Source organism: Haemorhous mexicanus, chromosome 2 (assembly GCF_027477595.1).
Source record: "Haemorhous mexicanus isolate bHaeMex1 chromosome 2, bHaeMex1.pri, whole genome shotgun sequence".
NCBI classification, from domain to species: domain Eukaryota; kingdom Metazoa; phylum Chordata; class Aves; order Passeriformes; family Fringillidae; genus Haemorhous; species Haemorhous mexicanus.
In genome coordinates this window covers 1,116,414-1,139,547 of record NC_082342.1, presented here as the reverse complement: position 1 = coordinate 1,139,547, position 23,134 = coordinate 1,116,414, and the positions used below count along the sequence as shown (strand labels likewise).

The following is a 23,134-nucleotide window of genomic DNA, read 5'->3' as shown; positions in this document are numbered from 1 at the left end:
TCCCTTCCAATGTTTAAAACCCCTTTCCATGAAGAAATTCCTCCCGATGTCCCACCTGAACGTACCGTGGCACAGCTTGATGCTGTATCCTCCAAACCAGCTCCCCCCTCCCACTGGCACACACCAAGCCGAGGGCTGACAAACTCCAAATTTAATTTCCTAACAATTCCATCCGGTTTTCCAAGCGATTGGACAAAAATAAAGCCGGAAAGGGTCTGTTTGTCCGGGCAGTGTCAGTCCGGGAGCTGGGCCGGGCCGGGCCCGCGCTGCCGCTGCTGCCGCCGGGCCATGCAGGCTCCGAAGGCGCGGACCTGCTCCTGGCAGTGCCGCCAGTCCCGCCGCTCTGCCATGCACTCCTGCAGCTGCCGGTGCTGCTCCAGGCAGCCGCTCCGCGCGATCCTGGCGTCCAGCGGGTCCTCGCCCTCCTCCGCCTCGCTCCGCTCCGCCGCCGCGCCGCTCCAGCCGTGCCCGGCCTTCGCCATGGGGCGCTGCGGGCGGGGCAGGCGGTGCGGCCCGGTGGCTTCGGGGACACCCGGAGGGAGCCCTCGGCACCCCCCCCGCCCCGGGCACCCCAGCCCTGGGCGCCCAGCGCCCTCCGCAACCTCCCGAGTGTACCTATTCCCCCAGGATATCCAGCACCCTCCTCAATCCCCACCCTTCCCCTCCCAAGGGTCCCCATTCCCCAGGGATGTCCAGCACCCTCCTCCCCTCCCAAAGGTCCTCATTCCCCAGGGATGTCCAGCACCCTCCTCCCCTCCCAAAGGTCCTCATTCCCCAGGGATGTCCAGCACCCTCCTCCCCTCCCAAAGGTCCTCATTCCCCAGGGATGTCCAGCCCCCTCCCGATTCCCTCCCTCCCCGCCCATGGGCGCAGCCCCCGTACCAGCGCAGCGCGGTCCCTTTAAGACAGGATCTCTGTACGGCACTTCCGGGATGCGGCACGGCCGCGGCGGCGCTCGCTGATTGGTGGGCTTCTCCCTATTCCGCTCGCGCGGGGGTCTACGGGAAGTAAAGAGGCGGAAGTGCGTGCAGTTACCTCGGCAAAGATGGCGGCGACGCTGCGGATCCAGAGCGACTGGAGCCGGGCGCTGAGGTGTGAACAGTCCCTTTCTTTGTCCCTGTCCTGGTCCCACTCCTTGCCCCGCTCACAGCCGCTTCTTTTCTCTACAGCAGGGACGAGGGCGAGGCGTGGCTGAGCTGCCGCAGCCCCGGTGAGTGGCCTGAAGAGGCCTCGAGGGGGGCGTGAGGGTGAGACGGATCAGGGAGGATCGAGAGTGGTCTGGGGGTGAGGGGTGTTCAGAGAGCAGAAACGGATGGGGGTGGCCGGGGGATCCTTTGCAATAGGGGCTGGTGGCGGGGTGCCTGTGTGTTAGCAGGGAGCGGGGCTGCTGGGGTACCCTGCGGTCCCTTGGTTTAGAAGGGACTGGGGTGGTTTGGGGATCCCTTTGGTTTTAAAGGGCGTGGGGTCATTTGGGGATCCTGAGGGCGTCGGGAGGGGATGGGGACGTCTGAGCTCCTTGTGGGTGAGGGAGGTTGGGGTCCCTCTGAGTGGGAGGGGAACATTTGGGGTCCCTGTGGGTGCTGGGGCTGACGGCTGCTGTCCCCCCAGGGAAGGCCACCCTGTATGGCAGCGTCACCCGGCGCGGGCTCAGCTCCGACGGCGTCCCAGACATCGCGGCCTCCGAGGGATTCGTGGTCGGGGAAGTCACCAAGGTGCCAGGGCTGGGGGGAGAGGGGTTGGTGACATTCCCCGTGCATAAAGGGGGCTGCTCTGACAGCCCGAGCTGTTACCCGTGCCCTGCACAGTCCTGTCCTGCTGTGCAGAGCCCTGGAGCTGGTCCCCACCTTCCCACCAGGAGCAGCCATCCCTTCCCACCTGCATCCTGAGATGAGCCCCACACTGACCCTCCCATCGATTTTCAAACTCTGATTCCACAGCTGGGTCCAGTCCACAGTTCTACCTTGGCAACCTCTGTTTCAGGACTAACAGCACTTCTAATTCCTTTTTTTCCTCGTTTCTCCCCCTAGAAAAGCATCCTCATTTCTTGTCCTCACGAAAATGTGTCCACAAAGTTCCTGGCTCCATACACAAGTTTTTGCAGGATTCATCAGAAAAGTGTGAGTAGCTTTGTGGGGTGAGAACCTCTGGGTGTGACTGGCAACTCTCACATCCCTGTCTGTGGTGTCCTCGCAGTGAGGGGTGGCTTGGAGTGTGGATCTGGGTGTGAGGGGTTGCAATGGAGATGGAACTCTCATCTTGGGGTTTAGGAATTTGGGTGTTCCCACTGGAATACCCTGGACCATGTGCCACTCACTCCTTCCCTGCTCACCCTGCAGCAAATGGGGATTGGAGGCACAAAAGATAAAGTTCAGGGGTTGAGATAAAACAATTTACTGAGAACAGCAATGCAATTAAAAAAGCAGCAGTAGCAACAATATTAATAAAATGTACAGGACAGGGAAGAGATCTGCTCACCACAAGGAACACAAAACCCATGTGACCAAATATCCCAAATGTGCTCCTTCCTGCTCCTGTAAAAATTAACCCTGTCCTAGCCAGAACCAGGACATTCCCCACCCACCATTCTATCCCATCTACTCATGCCCAGATCCCACACCACCCAACTATGTCTATACACACAAAAGCACAGGAATCATTCCTTTAATCAAAGGCTGTCCCTCCCAAATGTCTCAGGATACATGTTTCTATCCATTATACTGCTTTTCCTTGTCCCCAGTGGATTTCCAGCCCCTCTCATTGGTATCCAGGGGCTTTTTTAGCTGACTTTTAAATTCTTCTATTTTTTTTCTCCTGCTGCCATTTTTTCACTCGTACTTCTGAGCCATAGGAAATCAATCCGGTCCATTCTATAAGACCTTGGTCTGTTCAGCACTTTTCTTTGGGAGCTCTTCTAAAACCCTGATCTTTTCCAAGGCCTGGCTTTGTAAGGCTGTGAGTTGTTCCTTGCTGGAGGAAGGACAGCGTAGTCACGGCAGATGGGGCAGGTGCTGGAATGCTCCTGGAGCCACGTCCTGATGCACTCTCTGTGGAATTCATGCCCACACTCCAGCTCACACGAGTTTCTGCCCAGCTCCTCATGGCATATTGTGCAGGGATCATCACCGCAGGCTGCACCTTCCTTGGGCTGTGTTTCCTCAGAGGAGGAGCTGTCCTGTGGCAGGGAAGAGGGTTTCGGTCTGTAGTCCCAGATGAAGGCCTTTAATTTGAGCACCTTCAGGTTCCTGTTCCACGTGACCAATGACAGTGCCTTGGCGTAGAGCGGCGACGCGCTCCTTTTCAACGCCAGCCACATGTCCCAGGTGCAGCAGGCTCTGTCCAGATCGTCCAGGCACTGACTGTTCTGTGTGTTCCCAAAGAGAATGTCAGCCATGGAGAGTTCTGTCAGGTACTGCACCCCTTCCAGCCTGGTGCTCCAGCTGTCCCGCTGCAGCAGCAGCTCGTCCGCGGTGTATGCCGCCCTCACGCTTCCCACCAGGCGCATCCAGAGGCTCTGGGTTCCTCTCCTTCTCCCCAGCCCCCTGTCGATGGCCACATCCCGGGACAGGGATCCCAGCTGCTGGGCTTCAGAGCTGTCCAGCAGTACATCCACGTGGGCCCCTGCAAACCAGCACTCATACAGCCAGAGCAGTAAGGACTGATCCGCACGGCGGGTGAAACGTTCTCGGACTGACTGCAGCTTACGCTGGGATTCCCTCATTATCTCTGCCTCTTCATCCTCTTCTGAGGACTCTTCCTCCTCTTCTGAGGACTCTTCATCCCTCACTAAGGAAACTAATTTGGTGTTGGGTGTGTTCTGATCAGCAGCGACTGCTCCCGGCATGGGATGTTCCTCTGGTGCAGCTGCAGTTTGAGTGGCCGCAGTGCTTGTTGGTCTGCTTTCCTCCTCCTCCTCCTCCTCCTCCTCCTCTTCCTCCTGAGGGGACTGGCTGGTATCCAGCAGTGCCCGATACAGAGTGGCCAGGGCCCAGCAGAGTGCAGTAAGTTGCTCCTCCCTGCAACCACCGCAGCGTTTCTCTTTCAGATATTCTGCCGCTTTAACGGGGTCCTGTATTTGTTGAGGGGTGAACTTCCAAACCACTGGAGCTGAATACTCCTTCAAAAGCTGGCCGATTTTCTCCCACCTTCCTTTCCACTCATCATTATCCACTCTCTGAAAGACCTTCCCAGTAATCTCTTTTGTAACTCTGAAGATGAAGTAGACCATAAGGGTGATGTAGACCGCAAGGAGGAGATAGCACATTGTGGTTCTGTCTGCTCTTTCTTCAGTATTCATAGGCAGCTCAAAAGGTGCTTTAAGAGGCTTAAAGGAGTTAAAGGAGGTGAAAAGGTTGTGAAAGTATTCGTCCCCCGTTCCCCCCACGGACTGTGAACCATTATTAATGGTCTCCTGGAGGTAGTGTATAACGCCACAAGTTGATACCACAAAATCCATGCACATTAGAATCTTGAACCATCTCTCTAAACTGTTAAAGTGCATTACCAGGACCACACAGGGAAATAAAAACCTGTACAGGTACCACTCCACGAAGAGCTGACTAAGCCACATCGTGACCAGCGACTGTACGTAACACGCCAAACACTCAGCTCAAACTTGCTTCCAACTCGCTGCGGGCAGAGCTCTCCTTATCTCGACCCTTGGTGGCTTGGGATTGGTATTCCCGAATTTAGCGCTCCCACGCTAAGCTCGGTGGGAGGCTGCAGAGGGGAACCGGAGTACCGAAGGCAGCGACTCACTGGGAACAGCAATGGGACAGGGACCGACCGCAGGGACCCGGCCGGCGAGAAGGGAAGCGGGAAAAGTGAAACTTTTTCCCGCCGCCGCACGGAGAGGTGGGATCGGGAACGTCCTCCTCCTGGCCCTGCCCTTCCTGCTGCTGGAAAACTTAACCCTGTCCTGCCTAGAGCCCGTCTGCATCTCTTATTCCTGTCCATGGGTTTTACCGCTCTAGCGGATTTTTTTTTTTCCCCACCCACAGCCTGGAAGTTCAATTCAAAAAATGCAATGCAAGTGCAGCTCACAGAATTGCTAATGCCGTAGAAGACCTCTGAGATCACCGAGCCCAAGCTGTGCCTGATCCCCTTCTTGTCATCAGCTCAGAGCACTGAGTGCAAAATCCAGCCCTTCCTTGGACACCTCCGAACCTCCCTGGGCAGCCCCTTCCACTGTTTAAAACCCTTTTCCATGAGGAGATTGGTGCTGATGTCCAACCTGGCCCAGCCTGAGGCCGTTCCCTCTCCTACTGTCCCCATTGCCTGGGAGCAGAGCCTGACCCCCCTGGCTGTCCCCTCCTGGCAGGAGTTGTGCAGAGCCACAAGGCCCCCCCTGAGCCTCCTTTTCTCCAGGCTGAGCCCCTTCCCAGCTCCCTCAGCCCCTCCTGGGGCTCCAGACCCTTCCCAGCTCCTTTCCCTTCCTATAGTAAAACAGGGTGCCCCCAACAAAGGAAATGATTGGTATCTGACTCTACTGATTTAGAATGCTGTACAATTGTTTTATTAAAACTATATTATGTTACATTATACTACAAAGAATACTAAAGAAAAACCCATGACTGTCTTGAGATAGCTAGGACACAGCTTTGACTCAATAGGCTATTTAATATAAACAACTATCACCAGAATCCAATTAGGAACTCTCTTCAGGTAAACAATCTTCCTAACACATCTCACATGTGCAAAAACAGGAGCAGCAAGTAGAGCTAAGAACTGTTTTCTCTTCTTCTCTCTGTGCTTCTCTAGGAAAAAGCCTGGGAGAGAGAATTATCTCTCTATTCAGAGAATGTGAATGCCACACCTTCCCTTGACATGCTCCAGTCCCTCCCTGTCCTTCTTCTGAGGGACCCCAGTTCATATAAACAACTAGTTTTGGGTTCAGTGTTTCAGCAAATTTAGGCTGTGAATTTGGCTTCATAAATATCTCAAACTGTGTCTTGTGGGCTTGTGAGTCAGGCCAGTTACCCTGAGCTGTTTTCTCATCTGTTTACAGGACCTGTTAGAAAAGTCCAGATTTCTCTTCCACCTGGGATAAGCCTGGAATACAATTGCTGCTTGTGCAGGCTTCTGCCTCAGCATCCCTTTTTCTCCTGGCCTTGCAGAGCCACAGGCAGAGAATGTACTTAGCAGGTCTCCCCCTGTACAGAACTAGGCTCTTGAGCAGAAATGTTTATATACAGAATTATATAAAGGTAATTCTTGGTGCTTTTACCTTCCTGCAGATTACCTGCCTTGATATTTCCAGTGGTGGAGGACTTGGTGTGTCTACCAGCACGGATGGGACCATGAAAATATGGCAGGCTGCAAACGGAGAAATAAGAGTAAGAACATCTGGCTTGGATGTTTTTGTGTTGTCTGTGACATTCCTGAAGTCCTGAAGGCCATGACTTTGGTCAGGCTGACCACACCCTGTGAAGAATCTGGCTTTTTAATGAAAAGCTAATTGAAATTGGGCATCTTGGAGGCTTTAAGTCAAATCTGTTGGAAAAGGTGGCTTCTCCCAAGGGGGATATTGCTCAGAGAAGTACTGAGGATGTCAGGAGTAACTTCAGTACTGAAGTAGTAACTCAGTACTGAGAAGTACTGAGGATGTCAGGAGTAACAGGTCATTGACAGCCCCTATCCTCCATGGGAAGAAAGATTTTGGTGCTGGGGAAAAAGGATTTTGGTGCTGGATTAGCTACATCCTGGCTTATGGCCTTCCCAGTAAAGGGGGAAGCTTCTTCTTGTGGAGTTTGACCTGTCAGCTCCTTGTTTGGCAGAGGATAAAGACATCTAACCCGTATTTAGAAGCAAATGTATTGTCTTTTACTGTGTAATTAGCTGCTCAAATGGTAAAGGGAAGGCCCAGAGTCACCTCTTTGACTGCCCCAAATTCAGACCACTCCATTCCAGCAATGCAGAGCCAGAGGATTTGGGTTTAATCCTTTGCCCATGTGAGAAGCTTCCCAGTGTCATAACTCAACAACTGCTCGGCACGAGGACGATGACAATGGAACTAGCACGTAGTTCTTTGTTTTTCCAGAGACTTCTGGAAGGCCATGTGTATGATGTGAATTGTTGCAGGTTTTTCCCATCGGGCCTCGTGGTTCTCAGTGGGGGAATGGATGCCCAGCTAAAGATCTGGTCAGCAGAAGATGCCAGCTGTGTAGTAACATTTAAAGGTCACAAAGGAGGTACAGAGCCCTTGAAATGCTTCATTTGCTGTGTGTGTACTTGCCTTGCACTCCAGGGCTGATGTCCAGTTGCCAGCCTGCTGCACTCTGTGTTTCATGTCTGGAATGTGGCATCAGATGCCACAAACTCTACCCCAAATTTTCTCTTCCCTGGGCTGCCAATTGCTGTGTCCAGGCTCTGGTTTTCCCTGTCCCACGAGGTGCTGAGCTTCATTGAGAGGTTAATAAACCCTGTGGCTGGCTGCCCTAAACTTGATTAACTCAAAACCCCATCTTGTGCTGAACCTGCTGTTGCTCTTACAGGATTTGGGGGTTGGAACTTGTTCTTCAAGGTTCCCTCCCACCCAAGCCATTCTATAATCTGTTTGTGGGCATTAAAAATGCTTTTGCAGCCATGTCCCCTAACCAAACCAGATGGTGTGGCAGAACCTTGGTCAGAGTGACGCTGCCAGTCACTGTCCAGGTGACCTTAGTCACTGCTCATTCCTCCAGCCCAAACTGCTGCAGTCTGTTTGCCTGGCTTATCCTGTCCTTTGAGCTTCTGTAGGAAAAGTGCCAATTAAATCTTCTGACCACCTGGCTGTTCTCTGCTAAGAAAACCACTGTCATTTTCCAGCTCCAAATTTGACAGCCCACAGTATAATAAAGTAGTTAAGGGATCTTAGTGCCAGCAGACACTGCTCTTTGGATGTTGCTGTAGCTGGACAGCAGGGATGCTGCTTTTGGGATTATCCAGGGGTGAAAATGAGGATGTTTAAAAGTGCCAGGCTCTTTTCTGCCCAAATTAGAGGTTAATTTTGTGTGGCACCAGCTCGGGCTGAGGTGAGGTGTTGCTGATCATTTGATTGATGAAATCTTCCCTTTGTGCCAGATGGTGGTTCCACTCTGTGGGGTTTTCTGGGAACTGCTGCCTTCCACAGGCACCTTTTTCTAGGAGCACAGCTTGTCTGTGTGTGACTGCTGTCACTGGGGACAGTGGCCTGGAGCCAGCAGTCGAGTACTTGGGAAATAGGGTGCATTTTGTGTCTGTATGGACACAGTGTTTGCTGTCACGCAGGTATCCTGGACACTGCCATTGTGGATCGGGGAAGGAACGTGCTGTCCTGCTCCAGGGATGGCACTGCCCGTCTCTGGGACTGTGGCAAGTCTGCCTGCCTGGGCGTCATCGCCGACTGCGGCTCGCCCGTCAACGGCATCGCCGTGGGCACTGCTGACAGCTCCCTCAACCTGGGCTCACCTGAGAAACCTCCCAGTAAGGGCCTTTGCCTTAAAACCCCCTCGTCTCCCTGGCCCAGACTGCTTAGGGTTGGCCCCAGGAATCCCAAGCCTTGGGAATGCTGCTCCCTGCCCTTGTAGCACCGTGGGAAGGGAGCAGAGCGCTCCAGTCCTGGGGGGAATTCAGCCCTATCAACCTTCATCACCACTGAGTGATGAAGACTGAGCTCTGTGTGGTTGTTGGCCTTCCTGGTGTCTTGGGATCTGGAGGAATCTGCCCACCACTCAGCTGGGGTGATCCAAGCTGTTGGGTTCTGGTCCCACCAAGGTTTGTTGTGCAGCTGCTGCTGGAATTACCCGTGTTCCTTTTGCCAGGTGAACGTGAGGTGGGGACAGAAGGGAAAATCCTGCTGCTGGCTCGAGAGGACAAGAAGCTTCAAGGAGTGGGACTGCAGAGCAGGCAGCCAGTAAGGATCTGGGAATGTCAGGGCACTGGGATGGGGAATTGAGCCAGGTTAAACCTAAACTGGAGGAGAAGCCAAATCCTGGTGCAATAAAAGGATACTCTCTCTCCTTCCTCCTGGGCAGATTTTTATGTGAGGAGTAAGAATTGCTCAGGATTTAACTTGGGAACAGGGAAAACAGTATTTAAAATTAAACAGTGGCAGCTGTACTGTCTTCTGAATAAATTACTGCTTCCCTCTCGTGGGTGTCCCACGTGCCTGACACTTGGTTTGTTCCCAAATCCTCAGGTGTTCCTCTTCGTTGGATCTGATGCCTTCAACTGCTGCACGTTCCTGTCAAGCACCTACATCCTGGCAGGGACTCAGGATGGGAACATCTACCAGCTGGATGTGAGAAACACAAAGTGAGTGGGTGCCTGGGGCAAACAACCAGTGCTTGGTTGGAAAAGAGACCCAGGCAGAGGATGCTGCCAGGCAGTGCCACTTCCAAGGGGTGCAACCCATTGCATCAGGAGCCTCTTGCATTATGTTGATGTGCTGTCTTGTTATGTAAACATTTGTATAATTTTATATTTGTATAATCTGTGTGCACATATGTGTAGATAAATTGGGCAGAAAACTTCTTATCATCAATATTCCCCCCTCCCACACAGCCCATTTCTTTTCCCTTGTGTGGATCTTGATATTTACCCTGATCCTCGTTCCAGCACAGGACTGGAACTGAGCTGTGGAGTTTTATTGCTGTTCCCTGCTAGCTCAGTCCATAGGAAAGAATCCTGGAATGGTTTGGGCTTGAAGGGACCTTAAATCCCATCCAGTGCCACCCCTGCCATGGCAGGGACACCTTCCACTGTCCCAGGCTGCTCCCAGCCCTGTCCAGCCTGGCCTTGGGCACTGCCAGGGATCCAGGGGCAGCCACAGCTGCTCTGGACAGCAATCCTCATCCCTTGTTTCTGCTCCTTTCCCTAGTGCTCCAATCCAGGTCATCCACAGGTCAGGAGCACCAGTGCTGTCTCTGCTCCCGTACCGAGATGGATTCATTGCCAGCCAAGGTAATTCCAGGGCTGTTCTGTGCCCCTAGAAATCCTAGAATCAAGTCAGGGAGCCTTGTGCTCTCTGGGCATTGTCCTCTTGCCCCTTTGCTTTGGGATTTCCACCCTCCACACCCCTCATACCCCTCCATAACGGGGCCTCCATGGAATGTCTCGCCCACTGGAGCCTTTTCCCGCTGGAATTTCTGTCTGTGGCTCATTTCACTAATTGGCTGCTGTGCCTTCCTTGCAGGGGATGGCACCTGCTTCATTGTTCAGCAGGACCTGGATTATGTCCTGGATCTCACCGAGGCTGACTGTGACCCCGTGTACAAGGTGGGGAACGTGGGCTGTCCCTGAGGACAGGGTGGGCAGGGAAAGCTGATGCCAGGCAGGAGGCACTGCCTTTACCTCAGGCTTTTCACCTCAGCACCTTCCTTCTCACAGCTGACTTCTGAGCTTATCTTTGTTCTTTCCACCTGAATAATCCTGATATTTTGCAGAAACCAATCCTCTGCAGAATTCCCTGGCTTTATCTCTGTTGTGCAGGAGCTGGCTGGAGTGGTGGGGTTGGAGCAGCTTTGTTCCTATAAAAAGTGTGGATAAAGGGTGCTGGGAGAATCCAGAGGGTAAAAGCAATCGTGTTCTGCCTGACCCATCTTGTTCCCGTTTTTTTTCCCCCTTTTACAGGTGGCTTCTTGGGAGAAGGAAATCTACACGTGCTGCAGGGATGGAATAGTGAGGAGATACCAACTTTCTGACCTTTAGGTGTTTGAAGGGGCCAAATGAAGGAGAAGCATGTGGGAAAGGCTTTTCCAAGCTGATTTTCCTGGGATGTGTGTGTACAAGTTTGAGGCTGTTGTGATGACCAGGCTCCATGCACAGTGTTTTTGTAACAGGTCGTATTTTTTCCTACTACACAACTGGGATCAATTTTTAATTTAGAGAGGATCTTGTGTTGCAGTGATGTCGTGGTTGCATTTCCAGTGCTGAAAATAGGCTGTTTGTAGTGGGGGCAAATAAATAAACAAAGGGGGAGACGGGGTGCAGTGAAAGTGACTGTCACAGTATGGAGTGAAATAAACCGCTGCTTTGATAACACCTGTGTTAATACATGTGTTTCCATGGAAACTTGGGGATTTTTAAGAAAAAAGAGATGCGGGGTGCGGAGTGAGCGGGCCCGGCAGAGTGCGGAAGTGAGGGGAGAACTACACTTCCCTTGATGCCCCGCGCGGCGCGGACCGGAAGTCTTGTCGCTATAGCAACGAGACGCCATGGGGCTGGACTACTACGCCGTGCTGGAGTTGGACCGCGGGGCCACCGCCGACGACATCAAGAAGGCGTGAGGGACCCCCGGCATCAGAGAGACCCCCTGGGCCGGGAGGCAGCCGGGGGCGGCCCCGGGCGGGGCTGTCCTTGGCCTTCCCCCTGCCCCACAGTGGGGAAAGGGTCTGGGGGTGCGCGGGGCAGCCCGGGCTGGCTGTGGGAATGGAGGGGCCGTGGGGTACTCTGAGGGCTGGAGCCCCTCTGCTCTGCTCTGCTCTGCAGCCAGGCTGGGAGAGCTGGGCGTGCTCACCTGGAGAGGAGAAGGCTCCAGGGAGAGCTCAGAGCCTTTGCAGGGCCTGAAGGAGAGCTGGAGAGGGACTGGGGACAAGGCATGGAGGGACAGGACACAGGGAATGGCTCCCACTGCCAGAAGGCAGGGATGGATGGGATACGGGGGGTGGTGAGGCCCTGGCACAGGTTCCCCATAGCAGCTGTGGCTGCCCCTGGATCCCTGGAAGTTGCTCCAAGCCCTCTCCAGCCTGGTATAGTGGAAGGTGTCTCTGCCCATGGCAGGGGCTGGGAATGAGATGGGCTTTAAAATCGCCCTGAACCCGAACCATCCTGTGACCCTTAGCTATCGGACGTTGGCTCTGAAGTACCACCCGCTGAAATGCAAGGAGCCATGGGGCCCCAAGAGGTTCCACCAGCTGGCCGAGGCCTACGATGTGCTCAGCGACCGTAAGTGGGACTGTCCCCTTCCTGGAGTGTCCCCTTGCCCTGACTGCAGGGCAGGAAGGGGCTGCGAGCTCCTGCTCCCTGGCAGGACCAGCCCCATGACCCACAGCCCAGCTGGGAACTGGCACACACTTCCTGGGACCCCTCTTCTCCAGCCTGCACCCCAACAAAACCTCAGGCTGGGGCTCTCCCTCCATTCCCAACACTTCCTTGTTCCCTAAGCTATGAAGAAAGGCATCTACGACAAATTTGGGGAAGAGGGGCTCAAAGGTGGCATCCCCTTGGAGTATGCGAGCGACAACCCCTGGAGCGTGGGATACGTGTTCCACAACAACCCTGAGAAAGTCTTCAGGGAGTTCTTTGGAGGGGACAACCCCTTTGCAGGTAGGCTGGGACACTCGGGGCTGGCTGGCCTCTGCCTGTGGCTGCCATCATTCCATGGCAGCTGCCGGCTTTCCAGGAATGCTTCCCTGCCCAGCTGCCCTCAGATCCCTCTGGTGCTTGGAGGGGAGATCCTGACTTCCCCCAGGGAGGCCTGGAGGTGTATGCTCAGGCTGTCAGCTTTCCCCAGCTGCTCTTGTGACCCTTTCTGGGATTCCCATCCAAAAGTGGGATTAGGGAGGCGAGGCTGCCATAAACACTCCTGGAAAGAAAACACACTTGGGGTGGTTCCAGGTGGGAGAGGATGGGAGGTAAAGAGCCCGGAGCTCTGACCCCAGTGAGGGCTGTGCCCCCGCTCCCTCCCACAGAGTTCTTTGCTGAGGATGGCTCGGAGGTGCTGCTGCCCTTTGGGGGGCCCCGAGGCCGGGGGGCCCAGCGCAGGGACCCCCCCATCGTGCGGGATCTCTACGTGTCCCTCGAGGACCTGTTCCACGGCTGCACCAAGAAGATCAAGATCTCCCGCAGGGTAGGGGCTCTGGGGCTGCAGGGGCTGCATTTTGGGGTCAGCTCTGCCCTCCCTGGGGGACGCTGGGGATCTGGGGGTGGCCCTGCCCCAGGAGCTCGTGGCAGGGAGGGATTAGCACCAAACCCAGGAGGAGCTGAAGCAGTGTTCTCCCCCCCGGCTTGGCAAAGGGAATTCAGCACGGGAGGCAATGTGGGAAGGCTGATCTCAGAGATGGAGCTCGGTGTGTTCTGGGCTCCACAATTCCATTTTCACACTGCATTGTGTCTCCTTTTTGTGCTCTTGGTGACCTCTGTCCCCCTCCTTGTTGTCTCAGCCTCCTGGACCCAGCCCCGAGTCTCTCCTGCTCTAGGACATGAGGAAAAAGCCTCAAGCTGTGCCAGGGGAGCTTTAGGCTGGACATTAGGGAAAATTTCTGCACTGAAAGGGAGGTCAGGCATTGGAATAGGCTGTAGTGCAGTCCCCATTCCCCATAAATGTGGGACTGTGTGGTTCTGGCACTTGGGAATATGGGTTAGTGCTGGGGGAAGATTGGACTCCATGATCTTGGAGGGCTGTTCTGACCTAAATGATCCCACGATTCTATGGATCTGATGATTCCATGGATCTGATTCATGATCTGATCCGATTTGTACCCACAGCCACCTTGGTGTGGAGTACAGGCCAGGCTTGCCCTTTCCTGCTGACGCTCCCTCCCTCCCTCTGTGGGCCCCTCCGTGTGCCCTGTGCCCAGGTGATGAACGAGGATGGCCAGACCAGCACCATCAGGGACAAGATCCTGACCATTGACGTGCAGCCGGGATGGCAGCGTGGCACCAGGGTCACCTTTGAGAAGGAAGGAGACCAGGTGAGCACAGAACAGCACAATAACAAGGCACCTCTGGAGATCACCTCATCCAACAGCCCTGCCCAGGCAGGAACCCATCCAGGTGGGTTTGGGATGTCTCCAGAGAGGAGACTCCATGCCCCACCCTGAGCAGCTCCAGTCCTGTGCCCACTCCATGGAAAAAGCTCTTCCATGAAGAAGTTCTGGTTTCCCGCTGCTGAGGGCACTTGGCAGCAGGACCCCACAGAGAGACTCAGCTCAGAAGCACTCTGAGGAGCCTGGATTTTCCTCAGAGCAGGTTAAAGAACAAATAATTGAAAGGAGTGGTTTTCTTCCTGGCAGAAACACGGTTCTGGATTTGCCCTTGGCTGTGCAGGCATCTTGGATAAAAGACTCCTTTTTCTCTTAAGGGAAGAAAATACTTTTCCCTTCTCTCTAGCCAGCTAAAAACAGCAACAAAGGAGCAGGAATTTGTGTCAGTTTTCCCTGTATAAAATAATTTTTGGGTTTCCAAGGAGAGGTTGGATGTGGCTTAGAGCAACCTGGTCTGGTGGAAGGTGACCTTGCCCATGGCAGGGGGTGGAACTGGGTGAATTTTAACGTCCCTTCCAACACAAACCATCCTGGCATTCCATGATTCCGTGGTCCTTTTTCTCCTCAATCAGGGCCCAAACATCATTCCAGCTGACATCACCTTTGTTGTCCAAGAGAAGCTTCACCCAAGGTTCAAAAGGATCGAGAACAATCTCCTTTACGTTGCCAACATCTCCCTGGCAAAGGTAAAGGGCCCAGTGAGGGGACAGAGGCTCCCCTTTGGGCTCTGGGGCTGCAGCAGCAGCTCCTGGTGCCCCTCCACGCCCGGCAGGCACTGACTGGATGCACCCTGGATGTGTGGACGCTGGATGGGAGGCTGCTGAACATCCCCATCAATGACATTGTGGAGTAAGTGCCAGGGGAAAACAGGGGGGAGTGGGCACTTGGGAGGAGTTCAGGGTGCTCCAAAGCCTTTTCCAGCAGGTTTGGGGCTGCAGGAGGAGGAGGAGGCCCTCTTTGGGTCTGGGGCCAGCAGAGGCAAGGAGAGGGCTGGGTGTGGGTGGATGCTGGAGCCTGGAAGAGGAGGACATGCCCTGGGTGAAGCTGGAGGATCAAATCCCCTGAGAAACCCAGGTGGGGCTCTGCAGGTGGGGCTGGGGATCATGGCTCTGTGTTGGGACCATGCCACAGCTCCCCTCAGCCCCTCCCTTTGCTCGGCAGCCCCACCTACTACAAAAAGGTGCCCGGGGAGGGGATGCCGCTGGCGCAGGACCCGCAGCACAAGGGGGATCTCTACATCTACTTCAACATCATCTTCCCCAAGAGGCTCAGCCCTGAGGTGAAAAAACTCCTGAAAAGCATCCTGCAGCCCTAGGGACAGGGACCTTCCCCCTCTCCCCCCCCGCCCTTATCCCCCCCAATAAATGGCTTTGGAGCCAGCACTGGGACTGGGCAGAAGTTTTTCCAAATGCTGGGAACCCTAAGACACGGGATCACCCTAAAACAACAGCCCTGAGGCCTGGCCCAGGATCTCTGCTCTCCAGCTCCCACCCTGCAGCAGCAGCTCTGCAGCCCTGGGGAGCCAAGGGAGCATTTTGGGGGCATGCAGGGAGGCACCCACGGCTCACCAGGCTCAGTGCTTTATTTTCCCAATCCCAGAATCTGTCCCTGCTGAAGCTGAGCCCTGACAGCACAGGGAGAGGTCAGATAACCCGAGTGTTTTCCAGTGGCACTCCAGGGGTGAGAGTGCCCTAAAAAGGGGAGGAGACCCTAACCCTGCTGCGATCAGACCCCACAGTGGGGGTTTATTGCAAGTGCCAGTAAGGGATAATGGGAGGCTGTGCCGGGAAGAGCAGTATTGAAGGGAACATGTTAGAAACGTCATTTCCAAGGAGTAAACCCCAGTAGAGAGGAAGGAGGAGCCCCGTGTCCCTGTGCCTGGCCCCACACCACGCTGTCCGTGCGGCCGGGGGGTTTCGGGCCGTTCTCTGCGCTGGGATCGCCCCGCGGAGCCCCGAGGGTCCCGCTCCCGCCGGGACTGCAGTACCGCGCGTGTCCACAGGAGGGCAGCACTGGCTGTGAGCCGCGTTCGGTGCCAGTGCCGGCCCAAACCCGCTCCCGGTTCCTTACAAAGTTCATCTCAGCTTTGCAAAACCAGCCCCTGCTTCACAGAGCATCAGTCCGCAGTGACCTCCGCTTCCCTGGAAAAGCTGAGCCAGCCCCTGGCTGTACCAAGGTGAGCACAAGTCTGGACAGGTCAGAACCCTCACCCGGCTGGCTGCACTTGGAGCGAGATCCAGCTACAAATGGAATTCTGGAAACAGCCTCCAAAATGCTGTAGGATACTACTTTAAATTGTGTCCAAAGGGCAGCAGCTCCTGCACCGTCAGCAGCACAATTCCATGATCCCGAGGGATCGCCCCGCAGAGCCCCGAGGGTCCCGGTCCCGCCGGGGCTGCAGTACCGCGCGTGTCCACAGGAGGGCAGCACCGCCTGCGGAGAGCCGGTCCCGGCTCCGGTCCCGGCTGTGAGCCGCGTTCGGTGCCAGTGCCGGCCCAAACCCACTCCCGGTTTCTGACAGAGTTCATCTCAGCTTTGCAAAACCAGCCCCTGCTGAACAGAGCATCAGTCCGCAGTGATCTCCGCTTCCCTGGAAAAGCTGAGCCAGCAGCAGCTCAGCCAGGCATTGGGCTGGACCGGTCAGAACCCTCACCCGGCTGCTGCACTTGGAGCGAGATCCAGCTACAAATAGAATTCTGGAAACAGCCTCCAAGATGTTATAGGATACTACTTTAAATTGTGTCCAAAGGGCAGCAGCTCCTGCACCGTGAGCAGCACAATTCCATGATCCCGAGGGATCTCCCCGCGGAGTCTCGAGGGTCCCGGTCCCGCCGGGGCTGCAGTACCGCGCGTGTCCACAGGAGGGCAGCACCGCCTGCGGAGCGCCGGTCCCGGCTCCGGTCCCGGCTGTGAGCCGCGTTCGGTGCCAGTGTCGGCCCAAACCCGCTCCCGGTTCCTTACAAAGTTCATCTCAGCTTTGCAAAACCAGCCCCTGCTGCACAGAGCATCAGTCCACAGTGATCTCCGCTTCCCTGGAAAAGCTGAGCCAGCCCCTGGCTGTACCAAGGTGAGCACAAGTCTGGCAGGTCAGAACCCTCACCTGCGCCGCTTGCTGCACTTGGAGCGAGATCCAGCTACAAATGGAATTCTGGAAACAGCCTCCAAAATGCTGTAGGATACTACTTTAAATTGTGTCCAAAGGGCAGCAGCTCCTGCACCGTGAGCAGCACAATTCCATGATCCCGAGGGATCTCCCCGCAGAGTCTCGAGGGTCCCGCTCCCGCCGGGACTGCAGTACCGCGCATGTCCACAGGAGGGCAGCACCGCCTGTGAGCCGCGTTCGGTGCCAGTGCCGGCCCAAACCCGCTCCCGGTTCCTTACAAAGTTCATCTCAGCTTTGCAAAAACAGCTCCTGCTGCACAGAGCATCAGTCCACAGTGATCTCCGCTTCCCTGGAAAAGCTGAGCCAGCAGCAGCTCAGCCAGGCATTGGGCTGGACAGGTCAGAACCCTCACCCGGCTGGCTGCACTTGGAGCGAGATCCAGCTACAAATGGAATTCTGGAAACAGCCTCCAAAATGCTGTAGGATACTACTTTAAATTGTGTCCAAAGGGCAGCAGCTCCTGCACCGTCAGCAGCACAATTCCATGATCCCGAGGGATCGCCCCGCGGAGCCTCGAGGGTCCCGGTCCCGCCGGGGCTGCAGTACCGCGCGTGTCCACAGGAGGGCAGCACCGCCTGCGGAGCGCCGGTCCCGGCTGTGAGCCGCGTTCGGTGCCAGTGCCGGCCCAAACCCACTCCCGGTTCCTTACAAAGTTCATCTCAGCTTTGCAAAACCAGCCCCTGCTGCACAGAGCACCAGACCTCGGTGATCTCCGCTTCCCTGGAAAAGCTGAGCCAGCCCCTGGCTGTACCAAGATGAGCACAAGTCTGGCAGGTCAGAACCCTCACCTGCGCCTCTTGCTGCACTTGGAGCGAGATCCAGCTACAAATGGAATTCTGGAAACAGCCTCCAAGATGCTGTAGGATACTACTTTAAATTGTGTCCAAAGGGCAGCAGCTCCTGCACCGTGAGCAGCACAATTCCATGTGGGATCCCGAGGGATCGCCCCGCGGAGCCTCGAGGGTCCCGGCCCTGCTGCGCCGCGGGGTCTCCACAGGGCGGCAGCACCGAGCCCGCATTCCCGGACAAGGGCAATTAAAGGAATTAAAGGAATTTCTCCAGAATTTTCATCCCTACCTATTCCAGCCAGTAAAAGTTCTTTTTTCTTCCTGTAGTCTTTGCCTAATTTTATTGGAACCCTTATCATCCCAGTCATTTGTCAGTGACTCAATCCTTTATCATTATACTTTGGACGAAATAAGGGACACCAGGGATGCTGGACCACAGGAAATCTTGAGGAGAAACCCATTAAAACCTGACAGAGAAAAGTTTTAAGGTGCTCCAGAGCCCAGAAATCTGTTCGTGCCTTGTCAGGCCACCTCAATTCTGTCACATCCACCTGAGCTGTGCAGGTGAGGCCAAGGCTCCCCTTCCTCCTAGGAACCCCTGTCTGAGCACAAAGCCACCTTGCCAATATCAGATAGTGCCAATTTCAGATTTCTCTGCCCACCAAGGACACCCCAGCCCGGAGGGACATTTCTCCCACTCTCCAAGAGACCTCAGTTAGGGCCAAGTATCTCCTCTGGATTTGTGCAAATGATTGGAGCTAAGAAAGGAAAGTTCACCGAGTATCCCAAGCTGGCTAGAATGAAAAGATTTTGAGTGGGAATTTCATGCCAGGACCTGAGGAAGATGAAACCATCCCTGGAGTGGGCTAATCCGGCCATGAGAGGGCAGTGAGACCCAGCTGACGGTGAAAAACATTCATTTACAGAAGAACACCTCTGGCTTTTGCTCTGTTCAGAAAGAAATTGCCTCCAAATTCCCACGGCCTCAGTCTGCTGAGGGGCAGATCAATACAAGGGATTGCTCCTGCTCCTGCTGGGAGGAGAAATGAATCCCAAAGCAAGAGGGATAAAAAAAATCCCCTTTTACAGCTGATGGGAAAGGTTGGATAAAAGCAGACAGCACTGCCCTGTGTGCTGCTTGTCATTGCAGTTGTGCCTCAGTAACTCTCCCAAAACCTCAGAGAGCACCCCAAAACCACAACCCCAAGGGCTCCCCATTCACTCCTAGCTCAAATCACTTTCCTTGACACACATTTATGACCTGGAGACCCCATAATTAACTGTCTTATCCCCAAAATGTTTATTCTCTCCCCTCTGGATTACAGAAGATTTTCCCTCCACAATATTCACTGTAGCTTTATAGAGCTACTCAAGTTTTACCCCCAAATTTTCCATATTTCTCCACTACTGATCACCTCAGTTTACCTCAAAATATTCCTTCTCTACCATGGATATTACCACAGATTTTGCCCTCATAATTTTCACTACCTGCTGACCTCTAATTACCTCATTCTTGCATCAAAATCTTCATTGTCTCCCCTACAGATTAATTCAGATTTTCTGCCCCAATTGTTCATTTTGTCCCCTATAGATCATTTCAGATTTTTCCTCCAAAATGTTCCTTGTCTATTACACCTCCCAAAATTAAAAAAAATATATATATTACATAATTAAGAAGAGGAAGTTGCTGAAAAGCAGTCAAAATTCTCAGTGAAAAAAATAAAGGTTGGAAATAGGAATAGTGTTGAAGATGGTTTTTTGCTCCATGTCCTTATGACCTGCCAGAACTGATAATTTTACCCTGGCAGTGAACGCTTGGTTCCTCTTAAAGGGAGGAAAGCAATGTATTGCCAGTGCCCTGAATTACTTCACCACTCAAAAAACCTTCCCACTTCTCAGTGTGGCAGATGGAATTTAATTTAATTCAGAGGAGGAATTAAAACCCAGAAGTGCATTTTCCTTTCCCAGCTCGCTGCTCAGCTGTGCCAGAGTGCCAAAATGCCACCGTGCTCCTGAGCCCCATCCCCTGGCTCTGCTCTGCTGGCTGAGCTGCGCACCTGAAACATCCCAGAATCATTTTCTGGGCAGTTTTATTGCACCTCCATCCCTGCAGGCATTCCCAGGGAGGCCGGGAGAGGGCACATCTCCACCAGGGATTGATTTCCCTGCTGCTCAGCAGTGCCGAGGAGGATTTTCCATCTCAGGACCTTGGGGCTTCACCTCGTAATGCCTCTTTGCTCCTCGGGATGAATTTCCAGGCTGGCTGGAGGCTGTGCCGCTTGGAAGGAGGAGGTTTGTGGGATAAAATCTGTTTGGGCTCAGAATCGTTCAGGTGGAGCCTGCAGGATCTGATCTGTTCCTGCCCCGAGGTTCCTGGGGGATGATGTGCTGCTGTTGCCGGGATGCTCGCTGTGAAAAACCCAAAACCCTGCAAAAGTCGGATTTTCCTGCTCCCGAGAGTGCTTGGCAACTCACGTCTCTCTCTTGTTTCTGACCCGTGTATAAGTAATAAAATGAAGCAAGCATTCTTTTAAGCCCTGCCGAGAAGCAAATTTCCGTGATTCGCCAGAAATTCAAACCAGCCCGCTTATCTTTCCAGAGCGGGGTCGGAAACACGAAAACTTTGCCTATTTCAAGCTTTTATAGACAGATCCTAGCCGGGTTTCCAGCGGCACTAGAAATGCCGAAATGCTGAGCGGCAAAGGGCAGCGAATTAACGCTGCTGGTGAATTCAGAGCGCCCCGAGGGAAGCAGGACATCCCATTCCCCCCTCTGCAGAGCTATTTACAGCTCCTGGGACAGAGGGATGGCACAGCCATTCCTGGGGGAGCAACAGCGGGCTCGGCACTGCTCACAGTCCCACTGTTTTCTGCCGTTCCCTTGCCAATCCCCCATTTCCACATCCAGAGGGTGTTGGGAAAATTAATCCACAAACACCAGAGGTTTGTGTCCAAAAAGGAGACAGAGGAGACCTTTTTCTTTATTCCAATAAAGGGAGAGGTCATGGGGCATTCCCTGGGGTCTCTCACAGTTTTGGAGGTGCAGCCTCCTTTTTATCCCAATTTCCCTTCTCTCTTTCCCCATTTCTGAGGTACCTGAGAGATTCAGACTTCCCAGAACCCCTGATCCCAGAGATTTCCCTCTAATGCACAACCCTCCCTTTTCATTTTTAATTCTTACTGAATTTAGGGGTTTTCCTTCCCCATTGTTTCTTTCACCTTTCACTGTCCAATTTCGTTTATCAGCAAACCTGAAGTTTATTTGTAAAAGCAAATCTCTTTTCCATTCACCCATCAGTGGAACCCTTCCCGTTGTTCCTTTTCTCTCCCAGGGCTGGTTTCACCTTCCAGCAGCCCCAGAGTTGGTTTGGAAAGACAAATCCTCATTCCTCTCAAGGGGAATGCTGGATTTGGGGGGAACCCCTACAAGCCGGCGTTTCTCTCAAAGTCCCGCTGGGTTTTGCTGGCTGCTCTTTAAGCCCAGTCTAAGTTGAGCTCTGCTCTCCAGCGGGGCTGCTGAGAAAGGAGGGATCAGTTTACAAAGCTCGTGTTTGAGCGGGGATTAACAAGGCTTGGAGGCAATTTGCGAACGCACAAACTCTGCCTGGCTGCTGCTTCAGAAGCCTTCCTTTTCTTAGGGAGACACAGAGGGCTTGGCTTAGCTGGGCCAGTCCCCCTCGACAGGCTGCTGTGAAATTCCAGCCTAAAATCGTTCCTTAAGCCCCTTGCTGGGCTCAGGGACACCCCTAGAAAAGCCCTTTTCCCTTTTTGGAGCTTTGACTGCGGTGCCTGTGAGCTCCAACGGTTTTATTTAGAAATAAACCAAAAATACAATCACACACACACCAAAAAACCCCAAAAAAACCCAAAATAACACCAAAAGATGTTGGGGCCACATTCCCTTCAGGGCACTTTTCCTTAAGTAAACTCTGGCTGCTTCCAGCAACAAAAGGTTCCATCAAGCTGGGAGCAAAAGCCTTTGGATCAGCTAGGAATGGGTTCACAGATAATTCAGGGCTGTGTGGGTCTGTCATTCGGAGAAGGCAGATCCATTTCAACACTGGCAGGAGGAAAAACAGCTTTAAAAGTTTATTAAACAACGCCGTGTGTGTAAATTTGGTCAGGAGACACAGATAAACACATCACCCTGCCAGGACACAGAGCAGAGCTGTCCAAAGCAGAGAGAGCAGCAATGAAAACTCTGAGATAGGGCTGTTATCTAATCCAGATAGCTCAGAAAACACAAACCCCAAATAGTTGGAATGCCAGGAAAATCACAGTTTCCTTGGGTTTTTTTCCTCTTTTTCACATCTTGGAAAGCCAGCGAAGGGAGTGGCTGCCACTTCAGGAGATACTGAACCTGCTGGTGAGGTTTTATTCAAACCCAAAATGCTAATCCAAAAGTCTCCTCCTAGTTTCTGCTTCCTCTTTTGTTTCTCCAGTAAACTCCAGGATATTTGCCTCAGGAGCTATAGTGACTCTGAAATTGCTGCCTTTACCTGTCTGTCCTGGTGACACATGACAGTTTTGGGGGGGACGATCACATCCTTCTCCTTGAAGGCTGCTGAGTTTTGTTTTCCTGCTCTGCTTGGCAAAAAGGGGTGTTACCTCTGGGAGCAGACAGTGCCATGGAAGGGCTGTCAGTGAGCAGCCTCCCACATGGTTTGGGAGCCCTCAGCTGGATCTGCAGGCAGGAGAACTGAAATTGCAGAGAATGGATCCCTGAGCCTGACTGGGACACCCTGAGGCTGCTCTGCCAGAGGTCACATTGATGCTGATCCAAAGGGCAGGAGGCAGAGTGCCAAAATTCACCTTAAAAAAAAAAAAAACAAAAAAACAAAAAAACCAACTTAGTTAATTTTCATCAGCACTGACCAGCTCAGTGCCTTCACCCACTTCTCTCTGCTTTGTTCTGTCTTTTGCTCCCTTAGCATGTTCCAGACCTCCAGCACGTTCCTTCCCCCAGTCCCCCGAGCTGAACTCCCTATCAGGAGGCAATTTCCTTCCAGGCTGCTGGATTTTTGTCTCCCTCTGGAAGTGGTTGCTCCACAGCAGAGTAGTGGCCTTGCCTTGTCACACAGCTTTGGGCTCCTCCAGGCTGGCCTCTGGGGGTGTTTGATGTGCACTGTGCCAGCCCTGCAGTGACTTGGTTGGCTTCACTCGTGGGGAGCACTCCTCTTTTCTCCCTGTGGATTTGTTTCTCCCTGCAGGAGCTTTTGATGGGGATTTCAGCCAGGTTTCAGGAGTCTCCGAGGTAACTGAGGGCTTTGTGAAACTCAGCAGTGCAGTGAGGGAGTTCTGTGGTGTCCTGCTGAGGGAACAGTGGGCAGAAATCAAGTGTTGTACATTCTGGAGCCAGAGAGCCACAGAGGAGCTGCAGCACGTGACAGATTTCATCTGCTGTGGGTGTGATGTGGGACATGGAGCAGCTGGAGCTGCTGCAGCATCAGCAAAGGGAGTGGG

At 53.7% G+C, this 23,134-nt stretch overlaps 3 protein-coding genes across 4 annotated transcripts; 2 read left to right on the top strand and 1 right to left on the bottom strand.

The window, feature by feature from the left end:
* Positions 1-136: 136 nt before the first annotated feature.
* Positions 137-964, bottom strand: LOC132340387 (cytochrome c oxidase assembly factor 4 homolog, mitochondrial). Its single transcript, XM_059871391.1, has 2 exons — positions 883-964; positions 137-488 (listed from the first exon to the last, which is right to left on the bottom strand). Exon 2 carries the CDS (start codon positions 480-482, stop codon positions 234-236), a length of 249 nt encoding a protein of 82 aa, XP_059727374.1. The 5' UTR covers positions 483-488; positions 883-964; the 3' UTR covers positions 137-233.
* Positions 941-10,996, top strand: PAAF1 (proteasomal ATPase associated factor 1). Of its 2 annotated transcripts, none has more exons than XM_059871172.1 (12): positions 941-1,092; positions 1,170-1,210; positions 1,609-1,712; positions 2,028-2,117; positions 6,234-6,332; positions 7,037-7,187; positions 8,245-8,439; positions 8,778-8,869; positions 9,155-9,270; positions 9,836-9,918; positions 10,151-10,233; positions 10,588-10,996. In XM_059871172.1, the coding sequence occupies exons 1-12, from the start codon at positions 1,046-1,048 to the stop codon at positions 10,663-10,665; spliced, it is 1,179 nt and encodes a 392-aa protein (XP_059727155.1). In that variant the 5' UTR covers positions 941-1,045; the 3' UTR covers positions 10,666-10,996. The 2 variants fall into 2 exon arrangements, with proteins under 2 accessions (XP_059727155.1, XP_059727163.1); XM_059871180.1 differs by having other exon boundaries at positions 961-1,092; positions 1,173-1,210.
* Positions 10,997-11,171: 175 nt separating this feature from the next.
* On the top strand, positions 11,172-15,036 carry DNAJB13 (DnaJ heat shock protein family (Hsp40) member B13). The gene is made up of 8 exons (XM_059840335.1): positions 11,172-11,239; positions 11,798-11,901; positions 12,121-12,282; positions 12,648-12,805; positions 13,536-13,649; positions 14,294-14,407; positions 14,494-14,570; positions 14,883-15,036. Exons 1-8 carry the CDS (start codon positions 11,172-11,174, stop codon positions 15,034-15,036), a joined length of 951 nt encoding a protein of 316 aa, XP_059696318.1.
* Positions 15,037-23,134: the final 8,098 nt, after the last annotated feature.